The sequence below is a fragment of the Poecilia latipinna genome, unplaced genomic scaffold (genome assembly GCF_001443285.1).
Source record: "Poecilia latipinna isolate Pla-1442-1.1 unplaced genomic scaffold, P_latipinna-1.0 Scaffold742, whole genome shotgun sequence".
NCBI lineage: Eukaryota > Metazoa > Chordata > Actinopteri > Cyprinodontiformes > Poeciliidae > Poecilia > Poecilia latipinna.
In genome coordinates, this window is record NW_015113358.1 from 108,021 (window position 1) to 121,980 (window position 13,960).

Sequence of the window (13,960 nt, forward strand, 5' to 3'; positions counted from 1 at the left end):
TATTGTTTTTTGTGTGGAGTTATTGATTTTTTGGTGGTGGGTGTGGTGGGGGGGGGGGGGGGGAAACAGCGCAAAGTATGAGTTAAGCAGACAAAAATAGGTTGATGAGTGGATGTTATTTTTTTTATAAGTCTTTTAATCTATGTTTGACCTTTTTTCCACAGATAAATCACCCCGAACATACTGGCAGGAATCATGGGGAGTGGTAAGTTGATTCACTGTTTATTTACAGTACACTCATGGATTTTATCACCAGGGCTGGGTAAAGCTTGGATGAGGCCCTAAGGAGAATCTCATTCAGGGGCCCATGCAGTCAAGCCCACCAATCACTATGGGGCACTTTTACTCTGTGAATCCATGGTGTGAATTTTTATTTATTTTTTTTTTCATTACATTAATTTTGTGGTGGATTTTTTTTAAAATTATTCTTAAAAGTCACATTTACTTTTATAAGGATTTTCTTTTTGAAATTTTTCACAAGATCTTGTGTTGTTTATTGTGATAACCAAGACAGCATTTATATTTTTAGTCTTTTTAGGCAACTATATGGCTGTGAATGCATGTACTTACTGTCAAGCTGACTTACAAACACAAATAATGCTCTTAAAGAAACATAAGAATTTTGAAATAGGCTTCTTCAGGACGCCTTCAGTTTAAAGAAGTGGGATTCACATCACCAACCTGCACACAGTGACCGTATTTAACCATTTTTTTAATCATTATTTTTATGCTTTCATGGAACTAACATCGGAGAAAATTGTAAAAATAACAATTCTGACAATCCGCTCAACTTTTGAGGTTTTCAAACACCATTAATTTGAATTTATTATTGTTACATTAATTTAAAATTCTTATCATGATAAGAAGTTTTACAATAAATAATATGATAAATGCCCACCATTGTCTAATTGTTTACTTACACCATTTCCACTCAGAAGATATGTATGTCATTTACATTTAAGCCCAGAATTGTTCTTGATTGAGGTTTTAAGTAATCTTTTTACTTATTCTATAAGTGACCTATAACTTCAAGCCAAATTAACATTTCAGAGTAGCCTAGCTTGAATGCTGACTTGAAACTGATTGAGAAAATATAAGGAAGCTAAAGATTAGGGTGATGGCAAGGGGACCTGACAACCTCCAAGATCATTTATCGCAAAAGATAACTGATCAAAATATCAGTGGAAACCTACAAAATCTGGTCAGGAACTGTAAAGAAGGGTTTACTGCAGTCATCCCTGTTTCGGATTTTTCAGTGAATTATTTACATAGGCGTTAAAATAAGCAATTCTTAATTGCAATATAAGTAACAAGTTAAATATATGTTTTTCAAACTTCGTTCTAATTTGCAAAGTTTTATCTTTTGAGAGATGCATGTAGATGCATTTGTAATAATGAGTAACAATAATGAGTCAAGCAGCTATATATGGACATAAACAAACCAACAAATAAGGACTGGGCACCCATGTTGGGAGAGAAACATCCAATTCTGTAAGTGCTAGACACTTTTCATTCACATTCTTAACTTGATAGCTTCAGAGTTCATATCCTGTTGGAATACACTTACATGAAACATTTGTCAAGATGTGCTCACTTGTAAAAACCTGGTGTTTACTGAAGGGTATTTGTTGTAAATTGTGGTGAGGTTTTTCTCAGCATTACTTTGCACTGAAACAAATCACTGGAATCTGATCCTGGAGGAAAACGATAAAAACAATTCCCATTCTGTTTTTTCTGCTTAAATTCTGCCTTCCCTTGTTTCGTTTTATTGTTGTTGTTTTTTTTCTTCTTTTTGTCGTCTTGTCACATCTTATTGATCAAATTCTTTCAAAGTTATGAGTCAAACAAAAGCAATTACTTGGTAATATCAGAACCAGATCATGATGTGGCTTCTTGGAGGGTTTTGTTTGTGCTCTGAAACGTCCAAATGAGACAACGCTTTGTCTGTTCAAGTTCATTCCTCCACTTTCTCTTGTGGTCTGGGAATGGATGGCCAAATAAAATAAGCTTTTGTTTATATGCAGAAATGTGGGAGAAATCGCTTGCCTCTGCTCTGCTTCTTTTGTTTTGGCCTACACTTCTTTCACTCTTCCAATTTTCTAGCTTCTTATCTTTTTTTTTTCTGAATTTTGTGCCTTTTTCCCTCCCACATGCCGTTCCATTTACTAACTTTTCTTTTCTCCCATTTAGAAGTCTCGGCTTGTCGCTTTTGTCTTTCTGACACTTTTCTGAGTCTTGTATCCTTTCCTTCACTTTGACATTGTCTCTGCCACCCCCCTCCTTTGTGTCTCCCTCCTGTGCTCCTCTCCTGTTACTCTTTTCTTCGCAGTGTTCCTGCCAGCAAATTCAGCCCATTCGGTGCTGAGGCGGCTGAGGAGGGCCAACTTCCTGTTGGAGGAGATGAAGCTTGGGAACATTCAGAGGGAATGCCGTGAGGAGGTGTGCACCTACGAGGAGGCCCGGGAAGCTTTCGAGAACGACGAGAAGACGGTATGGCAGATGAGAGACGTCACAGGAGATTGGTTTTATCTTTGACGTATTGACGTGCTTTTAGATAAGTGATTACACTTTAGACTTGCCAATTTTCTCTGTTTGAGAACATCATCATCTTTCAGGATTATTTAAAGATGTAGAAACAAACACATTTGTTTTTTTTTTGTGGTAGCATAGTCTCGCACAGAAAGTTTGGAAATTTCTCACCTTAGGTTTGATTTGTTTATTCTGGTGAGAAAAAAAAAAAAGAGCGCAAAATCACCTTTCCCACAAATATCACTTCCTCTGCTGTAAAAAGGAAGTTGCACTACCCCCTCTTATGAGTAGAACAGGCTTTGTGTCTTTAGTTAAAAATTAATCATAAAGTTGGAGCACATCTTTATTTCGTAGTGTGTTGGTCTTGGAAGAACGTGTGGAGTTGTCCTTCTGTTTTGGATAAAAGGTTTGGCTTTATCAACGTGTTCACAATGCCATGTTTGTTAACATGGGTCTTTGAATATTTGGCAGCGAGAAAGGCCCACATCATTACATATCTTCTACCATGCTTAACAGTGGGCATGGGATGCCTGAGATTCCACTTGGTTTCTCACTAAACCAACCAGCAGTGAAAAGATGATGAAAAGTCCAACCTTACTCTCATCTGACCGAAGCACAGGGTTCTGTCTGGTAGGGTTTCAGAAATGTCACACATTTACATTAATTATGGTAGGACATAAAAATGTCCTCTTCTGGCGTTGGTCCCAACGGCCTGTTGGCATGTAGATGGCTTGCAGTCGTCGTCATGGTGACTTGTTGTACTCAAAAGGGCCATTGTTAGCTGCAGTTCTCTGGCAGCAAGCTTTGGTATTTTTATTTTTTTTTTACCTCCCTTAACATCTTTTCTGTGCATGGTGGAAAGATACATTTTGTTTCTATACCCCAGCTCTTTAAAACACTTATTAGAGATTGCTTTAACTGTAATTATTATTTTTTTTATTAACTTTTTCCGTTTCTTATTTTTTCCACATTAAAATAGGAAGTCATTAATTTCAAACAAAAAGTTCTGACACAAACTAATCAGCTATGTATGAATATTTTTTTAAACAATTAAATTACATTAGTATTATGCAGGATGAAATACAATTGCTGTTCACTGGTGAATTTGTATAAAAGCTGAATATTTTAAAGTGTATTCTTTTTTTTCTCCTTTGAACAATTTTAATAAGGTTTCTTGTTATTCTTACCAAAGTAGGCATGGTGCATGCTTTGCTTTTTTTTTTTTTTTTTAAACTGCATTGTTTAGATTAGCTGTGGGCTCTTACCCATGCGTGTCTGTCAACTCTCCAAGTTATGTGTTCAAATCAAACATTAACCTAAAAGACTGAAGATGAAGCAACACGAAAGCCTCAAAACTGTGTTTCAGTGATCCTACTTTACAGCAGCAGTCAAAGATAATTATGGTCTGGTTTATGTGGATTTAGAGAACCGACAGGATGAAGTTTACTTGTGTTTTAGGGTAAAGCTGCTTTAATTATTGGGTGAGGGGTAATTCCTACTGCTTTGTGCATCTGCAGTCTATTTTTCTGGATGTTTTACTAAAGTCTCATTGCAATCAGTTTTGCGTATGGTTCTGAAAACTGAAGACAGTTCACCATTGAACATTTTGATTCAATTTCCACATTTTTAGACATTTTAGACAGGGCAGAAATCTACAGAAGCCAGTTTTAGCTCCAGTGTTTAAACCTGGAGTTTAAATCCATAAATCAATATTATTTTGACTGTATAACCTAAATCAGTCACATAATGTTAAAGGAAAAAAAAAGTTTTTAGTTTTTTTTTTATTTTTTATTTTATTTGTCGTGATTTTGTGTCCAGCAGTGAAATCCTGAAACCAAAGTGTTTGTTTTGTGGAATGTGGGTGTTTTTTTTTTTTTCAGGAAGTGATGTTTATCAGCAGGAAGAGCAACACTAGACAGGCAGGCGGATATGTAAAGCCATTGTGAGGGGCCAGAGAGCTATGTGTTCTCGTTTTGTTTAGGGATTGTTGTTGCCTCCCTTTGTTTTCCTGCAAAAACTATTCAGACAGGAAACGGGACGATTTGTTGCGACTCTCTGGTTTCCTTTGAGTCAGACTTCATTGTGGACTTCGTCAACTCTCGTCTCTTTCTTAACATGCAGAAGCGATTCTGGGAGGAATATGTCCGGGAAAGCAGTCCACCCGGTGGTTTGGACTCCATGGTCGGCGGGGCCCAATCTCTCTACCTGATCGTGCCGCTGCTGCTGGTCGGGCTTATCGTCATCGCCGTCGCCATCACTGCCTGGCGCTGCCACTCCCGCAAGCGCTCGCAGCGCAGCCCGGGCCTGGGGCACTCGCATCATAACCACGTCCTGTCGGTGGTCTCCATGGACCAGTGGGGGAGGGACTACCATCATGGTGACCAGTCAGAACTCAGCATCCACAGCAGCCCGGCCTATCCAGGCTCCGAGATCACGCTGGGGAGAGGAAGCGCAGGAGATCCGCCGCCGTCATATGAAGAGGCCGTGGGCCACACAGATGTCCAGATAGAGACAGAGCCGCCTCCTCAGTATGAAGACATAGTGAACTCCAGCTCCGGTAGAATCAGCGGTGGTCAAAGGAAGTGAACACGTCTCAAACTAAAGCCCTGACCTACGTGAAGACCATGTTATTGTTTAGCAGTGTTTCTACTGTGGTATCACCAGCCTTCAACATTCAACACGCAGCAAGCACACACATTTCAGTGGACTGATGCAAACTTTACCGGTGCCAGTTCCGTTGAAATTTGCACTAACCTTTTCATCATCGAGGTGAAGTAATGCATAAGGGATTAAGTGATACTGTAATGCCAAAACCAAACAACACCTCATGTGAAGGATGAAAGGGTTTTATTGCTATAATTCAGACCAGCGAATAATGAGGGTTGGATTGATGCTTCTCAGAGGATCAGTGCCAAACTATTGAGACTTAAGCAGGCAAAAATACATTATTTCAACTTTTCTTTTCCTTCGTATCTAGATATCTGTTTTTTGTCCAAACACATACAGAGCCAGACATGTGAGAGGACTTGAGAGAGGACTTGAGAGAGGACTTGAGAGAGGACTTGAGAGAGGACTTGAGAGAGGACTTGGACCTTGTGTTGGGTTACGCGATCTTGGTTAATGCAATAAGCCCTGGTAAAGATGTGTAAAAAGCTTTAAATGCACATTTCATTCCAGCACAATAACCTAGCAATACAAGATTGAGAAAAATTTAACATTTAATTTGAGTATATTTATTCAGTGTGAAAAAAAGTTAAGAGATAATTATTATCATAACCTCTGATTGCACAGCTAGTGGTACCTCTGGTGCCAGTATAAATCACAAACATCAAATAAAACACATATATAGAAAACACAAGGAAATTACCTAAATAAAATTTTGAAAATGTGCTAATTTTTAAAAGAGATACCAGAGTCCAAAAATGCTTAAGGATAGAGCCCCTCAGGGACCTGGCAGGGAAATAGGGAGATAAGCCAGTGCTTGTCCATGTAATATTCTTACAGTAAAAAGGAGGAACTTTAAAGTCGATGGCAAGCCACTTTAACTGGTAAAACTGTTGAGTGAGATGTGTATGTAAAAATCTTAGCAGTTGGTTGATGGGGTAATAATCTTCTACCACATACACGCTTGGAGCACACAGAGGGAGAAATGTGAAACGGACCCACAGATTCCCAGACTGTCCACCGTTAGGAATGGTGTGTAAAAGAATGTGCAGAATGTGTGTCGAAGCTCTGACGTGCTTTACTTCAAACCTACCCTTATTGTTTTTGGGTTTTTGTTTTTTTTTTGCCAAAAAAAAACCTTAATCTCAGTCTTATCTGATCTAAGCTCCTGGTAAAATCCCAAAAGCAACTAGCAATATACACACTGTTACATAAGACAGGGAAATTCTTGTGTCAGTGAAGGTAAGAAGTCCAGTTTTACTTTAGGTTCTGTAGTGTCCTTGATGACTTGGTACCAACAGGAGTGTTTATGACAGGAAAGGCATTGTTTTTGGCATCGCTCTCAACCAGTTTACATGTAAATAGACTCTAGTAATTGTTATGGAGACTGACAACCCTAACGTGTCCCTCTTTGCTCCACTTCTCTAACTGTAAATTTTACCAAGACAATAAATATGGGTCTCCCATAAGCTTAGTTGCCAGTTACAAAAGGTAATGGGTCTCTGCGTCAAATTATGTTTTTATCCCAGAGAAATAGGTATGGATTACCAATTAGGAACCCCCTCATTTAACGTAAAATGCTTCACTTACAGTTTTCTATTGATTTTAATACGAGTAAATGTTTCCCCCCTCTGCTAAATGGTTTGATTTAATTGTTAGATTCTTCTTAATATTTCAGTGTTACATTGTGCTACTGCATTGACTAGCAATAATTATTGTATGACTTTTTACACAACTTTGCCAGGGATGCATAGAAATGTGTCTGTGACTGTGCTTTAAGGTTTTTCTCTCTCATTCAGTTTCCAGGCTGTTGAACTGTGCAGTTATTTGTCTAAGGGAAGGAAAGCAACGACGTAAAAGTCAGAAGTTTTTCCCAACTTTTATCTTCTGAAACTCTTCTGGTGGCTTTTCTGCTTGTGCTGACTGTAAATGAGAAGCAGCCCGTCACATTTTGTAATAGATAATTATAGACCCTAATACAAAGAAGAAGTTAACACTTCAAAATACTTTACACCGTACCAACAGCACTCCGATTTCTTGCTCTAATGTAGGTTGAAATGGTTTATTTTTTCCAGCAAATGCACTAATCCAACCTTAAAAATATGTTGAAGACTGGAACATAAAAAGGAGGAAGTAAAGTGGGAATCACATTACTTATAATCTTGGTAATGCATGAACCTGGCCTTTTCAGGTCATAAACATCTCTGCGCTGTTTGTTGACAGTCAGGCCTCACTAACCCTCATTAACCTGTGGGTTTCTGCTCAAGAGGAAGAAATATGGGCAAAAGAAATGAGATTCTGGAGCTGTCAGGAAATTAAATGTAAGAAAAGAGTTTGTACCAAGTGTCACTATAACTAAACTCCACGTTTAGCATGTGTAATCACCTCTACATACTGTATATGTGTATAGAATATGTCTGAAAGTTAAATAAGATTGATTTTGTTTATGCATAGGAGTTCATTAAGTGCGTTGATACTAATGTGATTGTACTACAGTAAGCAGTGAGGCTAACAGGAAGTGTCTATGCTTAACAAGAAGTGTTTAATGAAAGGTAGGAAAGTTCTAATTCAACAAGCCGATGTTACTCTAGGTGCTTCTGATCTATATGCAATATTTCCTAAACGATAAGCACTCTAAAAACCAAATGTACCCGTCTAACCTTCATTGGCAAAAATAAATGTCGCTGACCTTTCCACACGGCGCACACCTTAAGCACTAAATATCGTTGTACTTGTATGTGAGTTGACCTGTAAACCTTGGCATTTGCTCTGACACTGGACTGCGCTGGTAGTCACTTTGGTTACATAAGTTAGTGTACCGATACTTCCACAGAGCTGTTTTTTACAACGCCTTATTAAACAAAATGTTATATAAAATTAAACACAAGGGAAGTTGTTATAAATTCTTGTCTTGTGAAAAGCTTGATATTAATTTTTAATAAAAAAAATGATTAAAAGACGGTTTCTTGTGACTGATCTGTACCAGGTTTTGAAACTACACAAAGTTTAATGAAAAAAAAAAAAATCTGCACTTCTCTTAACTTCATCTTGTAATTGCAGAGCCTAGAAAATATAAAATACGCAATGGATTTTTATTTTTTTATTATTGAGTACTTTACATTTAATTTCAGAAATAGTAGTGTTAGTGCCTCTGAGGCTCCTCTAGGGAGGAGATTTACCTTTCAATAAGACAATAGCAACTTTATGTTGCTCCAATACATTAAACTGCAATAAAATAGATTTGAGATAAAGTTCAGGACAAAAAGCTTCATTGATTCACAATCGTCTTCTGAAACACGATCCAAAACCAAAGTATTGTTTACAACTCCGCTCAAATAAAGAAAGCTAAGACATCAGACAGAATAACACAACGTATATAGAACTCAGTTTATTCCTGCTTTTTAGCTCTGAATGTTCAAACACAAAATTAAAATATTTAGTACATTAAATATTGATTCTACCAGGAAGAGACAAATAGCACAAAGCTCAGTTATTAAAACAATATTTTTAAAGCTTTTAAGAAGTCTGATTTGAAAAAATAAAGTCCTCTGATATTCCCTTATAAACGCAGGTCTGGTAAAAACAGGTTACAGCTTTACAAAAATACTACAAAGGTTGTTTCTGTAAACTTGTGATTGCGGCGCTCACACCCACTCCTTTGGGTTTCTGAGTACTTCCAGCATCTCCGCCTCCCGGGAACCTTTACCAGGCTGGTGCATGAACTCCCACCTGGACAGGAAGGAGGAGTCGGTTACCAGGCAACACAGACGGCTGATGACTATTGGACAGAGAGCAGGAGAGTCGATGACTTACCTGGCAGTGAGTGGGAGCGACATGAGGACTCTGCAGCCAGGCATGGCAAGACCAAACTTTATTCCCCTGTCATACATCAGGTTAAACTCTACATAGCTACAACACAAACAAAATATACATTTTAAAAACACTCTTCACATTACAGAGTTCCTACACATCTATAATGCAAAAACTGGAAATTAATTTTTCAGATTCAACTTACGAAGATCACAGTGCTTTGATTTATTGTTAAATTTAAAATAATAAACGTCACTATGAATTTCTACAGCAGGCGGATTTGAAGGAAGGAAGAATAAAAACGATAGGAGGGTGGAGGGAAAAAAGAAGGTAGGAAGGAAGTACCAGACAAAAGTGTCTGATACTATTGTACAGTAATCTTTTAATGTTTACAAAGTCCTTAATATCCTCTCCCCTTTTTATGCAAACATTAGTAGAGGGGTTATATATTAACTGGAACCTGTATATATTGTTTTAAACCAGTGTGAGTTTGAGAAAATCCACCATAAATTCAAACACCCTCCCATTCTTGCTGCAAAAGTTAATTGAAGTAAATTATTGTAATGTCAGAAGAAAAAAAGAGAGGACTAAATAAATAATTAACATCCTCAAATTGATTCAAAATTCATATTGATAACTGTAGATGACAACAGGATATCCCCTTGACAAATAAAAAGCATTACACTACATGCCTCCTTTATCCTAAAAGCTATCAGTTTTGAGGGATACGAATTCATTTTAGGGATTTGAGTGCTACAATCAATTTTCTGTGATGGACTGGCGACCACCTCCTACCCGAAATATGTAGCTGGAGATGGGCACCAGCACCCCTCCCGACCCCACTAGGTACAAGGGTGTAAGAAAATGGATGAATCAATGCATGGATAATGCATTTTCCACTCACCTTCCTCGTCGCAGCTGTTGCCAGTCCTTCTCCTCTTGAGTGAAGGAATCATTAAGATGTTTCCTCACAATAGGAAGATAACAGGGCACCACGGTTCGAGCGCAGCTCTTAACAAAGTTGAACGCCTCCTCCTGATTTGGGGAGTCAAGGTTGTCAAAGAAGATTCCTCCGATGCCCCGAGTCTCTCCTCTGTGACGGACGTAGAAGTACCTGTCACACCTGGAGGACACAAAAAGTGAACAGGGAAGTTGTTAACTTTCCAACTTGAAGACTTATCTGGGAAAACATCAGACAGATTCACCTGAACAGCTACTGCATAATAATTTCCTTTCATCTATACAACAGAAGACAACATCACCATTTTATGTTGTTCTCTTTTGATTGTAGATTCAAGGCAACTAAATGTAACACAAAGACGAATAAATGTTAATTTGTCCCAGTTAGTGTTGTCCCTTGGAGACCATAAAGTTTATCTAATATAATCTATATTCTGAAAAAAATTGGCACATCTTGATCACATTCATACTAGCCATTTATGACCTCTAGCATTGCTCAACAGTTTTCTTCTGCATCTGTAGATTTTGGGAGAGACTTCCTCTTATCACCAACCAGCAGTGAGGGAACACCCATTGTAATTCATCCAGACAAATTCACTGGAATCAGTCCTAAAAACACACATCAGCCTGTCTGTGCAAAGACACATCAGAGTCACTGATGGAGCTGTACCATTTTTTAAAGTCTGCGTAGTACTTCGGGTGATGTTTGTCACAGGCCTCCTTCAGGGTGTTGTGGAACAGAAAGGCGTCGTCTCTGTCAATATACACCGGGGTCAGGTCTGTTCCTCCACCAAACCACCACTGCTTGGAGCCTGAAAGCACACACACACACACACACACACACGCACACACACAACACAAGCAACAGGGAGAAGAAACAAAGCTGATCATTAATCCACAAAGTCAATAGAGCCACAAGACACAGATACTTTAAAAAGGGACTCACCATCCTCCTCTTCTATTTCAAAGTATCTGTAGTTGAAGTGAACTGACGGTATGTGAGGGTTCTTGGGGTGGATGACGGAGCTCACACCCATGGCACAAAATGGCAGCTTACCTGAAGCAAAGCAGAGCCAAGTTTTATTTCAAATGAGGGTTTCCAGGCAGAAAGTACAACTGTACTTGTGGGATACAATGGACACTACATCTAGTCACATGCAAGCTATAAGCAGAACCCACCGTCTTTCCCTTTGAGGACTTTTTCTCCACTCAGTTGTTTCACAGCCTCTTCAGTCAGACAACCTAACAACAATGTCACATCCACTCCTGCCTTTTCAAACACATTTCCATCATGCATCACACAGCTGATTCCTCCTCCACCTAAAAACAATATAAAACAATAGTAAAAATTAGTTGTTATAAGCATTTATGTCCGAATATATTGCTTGTCTCTTTCTGTGAATCTATGAAAAATCTTGAAATCCAGAGCTACTGGAAATGCTTTTTGTAAAAAGCCTAAGCTGTTGTGAAGAGCATCTTACAGAGATGATAATCACAGTGAGTCATAATGAGAAAGAGAACAGGCACAATGAAGTAGGATAACAATAAGAAATACTTTATATTACGAAACCAAACAAACTAAAAACTTATGTGACAAAGGAAATAGGGACAGTCAGGAGATTGATCACTGTAGAGAAAGAAGTCATGTCTATTTTTCTACTGATGCAGTTTGGAAGCCCCTGCAGTTTGTAACTGAGTCAGTTTGACTTTAATTGAAAGTAATGATCATTTAGCTGTTTCTTAATGTCTGACATATAATCTAGTAGTTGTAATTTAAGTGTTTCATTAAAGAAACTGTAAATCTGGGTGCTCTGCACAGAAATGCTATGAGATGTTGGTATATTTCTTTACAGCAGAAACAAATGATCTGAAAACAGCTCTGAAGGATTTTCAAATGAAAGGTTGGTCAAATCTGAAATTATCTGCTTGAGATTGACAACAAACTTAAGTAAATTTTATTTTTAAGAGCAGTATTCGCATTTTTAGATTAAACCATTGAAGGTCCCCGTATTACCTTCCTTCCTCTCCCATTTGTCCACCTTGAATGTCCCACCGTCCACTTCCTCCAGGGCTTTACAGAACTCAGCCTGCGTCTCCATGATCAGCATCTCCATCTTGGTGCTCATCTCGTCCTTCTTCTCTTCCAGCACACTGATGTCGGTCACTGGTGCAGTCAGGAAGCCACGGCATCTTTCCGTAATGCTCTCTTCTTTTTCCTCCTCCTCCTTCGCGTTGTGGGAGATCTTGGTCGCCATCTCTGCTCAATGAAACTCCAGTGATCCTGTATGATAAATTGACTGTTGGCCAGATGAATTTATAGCACAGGCAGATGGTTCTGTGGGCGTGGCTTTTTAGACTCACTTTGCTTTAATGACTTCAAATAATCATTTTGATAAAACTCATTCATGTGTGGCTTTAATTGCTTTTCTCATTAAATGCAAAGAATTCGGTAGCAATATTGTGTTTTTTCGACATTAGCAGAATACTGACACAAATACAGCTACTGATTTGCCATGTGTTGTCAGACGTAAGAGTAGAGAGAGAGAGGAAAAATACTTTCAGTATTTCACTGTGACTAATGGAGGTACTTTTATGAAGATGGCGATGAAACAGCAAATGGCGTCAATCCATAAAGCTTTGATAAACTGTCTGAAAAGCATTTTTAGAAGACCTAGCATGTCACAGAATAATGCTACTGCCATCTTTAAACAACAGCACTCTATTAAGAAATGCCAATCACATCTGAAAGCAAACTGCCAGGCATTACTCACAGTCATCTGTTAGTTGATATTAAGCAAATTCCTTTAAAATTACTTTTGTCTGCTCATCATCTCTCGGTTTACCTGCCCTGTGCCGCTAAAACAGACTTTTGAGAATACAGGAAAACTGTGTCTATGTTGATTTTATTAAGTTCTTTCCGAAACAAAATTGTGCATCACAGATGTTTATGAGGAAGTGTGCAGTTTCAGAATCAAGATGGTTCAGTGGAAGGCGGACATTATTTTGGATACCACAGCAAGCAACTCATGGGCAAAGAAGTTCCTGTCGTGAGGTCCAAATAGACTTCTTGAATTTCTCTGACTCAGACATTGCATGCGAGGATAAATGGTTTTAGTTTTCACCAGGACATTTTAAAGTGGAACTGAAGCCAGTTGACCTGTACGGGGAAACCTTCTGCAGTGACTTCTGCGACTCTCCAAATGGCAAAGACAATTGACAATTAACAAGAATCAGCTCTATAAATAGCTTTGTTGTAGCAAAAACAAAAAAAACTACAGAAAGTAAGATGTTATGCTACAAAAACCAAGAAGATCAAGAAGACGATGACAGTGTCTCCTAGCATCAGAAAAGACATTGCCAAACAATTAAGACTGTTTCATTTGCTCTTATTGTCAGGCTCAAATGCTTTTGTCGAGAGATTTTTTTTTTCTTTGATGCACAGTAAATGTTCAGACTTGAGGAGCAGACGCAGCACAGACCTGATCAAAAATGAGCTGCAAAGTTCTATGAACTGTCTCACACATAATTCTTCCAGGTTGTGCAAAAGTAAAAAAAAAAATAATAAAAAAAAAACAGCTTGAGACCCTAAAGTAGTAAGAAATATTTGTGAAAGGTGTAGATTTTTCAGATCTCCTTTGTAAAGGGGATCACTATCCTTAGTGAAATGCAGCTCTTTAAAAAACATTTAGTAAATAAAATACTTTTGAGTGACAGTGCAAGTTGATATTGCATTTGTTTTTAAATTTATCTACATGGAAATGTCTGCTTTAAGTCTTAATTCTGTTTAACGCGGTAATCACAGCTGACAAGTTGTAAGAAAATAAAATAAAAACATGGAGTTGATTAAATCCTGTTTTTAATCCATCATGTTACATTTAACATGGACAAATAACATGAACAAGATTATATCTATTTTAGGTGGATGACACAATTTTTTTTATTTTTTATTTGAGAAATATTGCACGGTGACATCCCGGGAGACAAATCTCCCTGAAAG

General features: G+C 38.1%; 2 protein-coding genes across 4 annotated transcripts in view; one reads left to right on the forward strand and one right to left on the reverse strand.

Moving 5' to 3' along the window:
- Positions 1-8,152, forward strand: part of prrg1 (proline rich Gla (G-carboxyglutamic acid) 1) — a 12,017-nt gene extending 3,865 nt beyond the window's left edge. For all 3 annotated transcript variants that reach the window (XM_015045748.1, XM_015045749.1, XM_015045750.1), the window contains exons 2-4: positions 165-205; positions 2,330-2,490; positions 4,651-8,152. In XM_015045748.1, coding sequence (XP_014901234.1) covers positions 196-205; positions 2,330-2,490; positions 4,651-5,115 — 636 coding nt within the window. In that variant the 5' untranslated portion in view covers positions 165-195 and the 3' untranslated portion in view covers positions 5,116-8,152. The remainder of the gene's footprint in view (positions 1-164; positions 206-2,329; positions 2,491-4,650) is intronic.
- Positions 8,153-8,807: 655 nt separating this feature from the next.
- On the reverse strand, positions 8,808-12,236 carry LOC106955527 (oxygen-dependent coproporphyrinogen-III oxidase, mitochondrial-like). The gene is made up of 7 exons (XM_015045766.1): positions 11,978-12,236; positions 11,143-11,283; positions 10,910-11,020; positions 10,634-10,775; positions 9,908-10,126; positions 9,007-9,102; positions 8,808-8,922 (listed from the first exon to the last, which is right to left on the reverse strand). The coding sequence occupies exons 1-7, from the start codon at positions 12,216-12,218 to the stop codon at positions 8,838-8,840; spliced, it is 1,035 nt and encodes a 344-aa protein (XP_014901252.1). The 5' UTR covers positions 12,219-12,236; the 3' UTR covers positions 8,808-8,837.
- Positions 12,237-13,960: the final 1,724 nt, after the last annotated feature.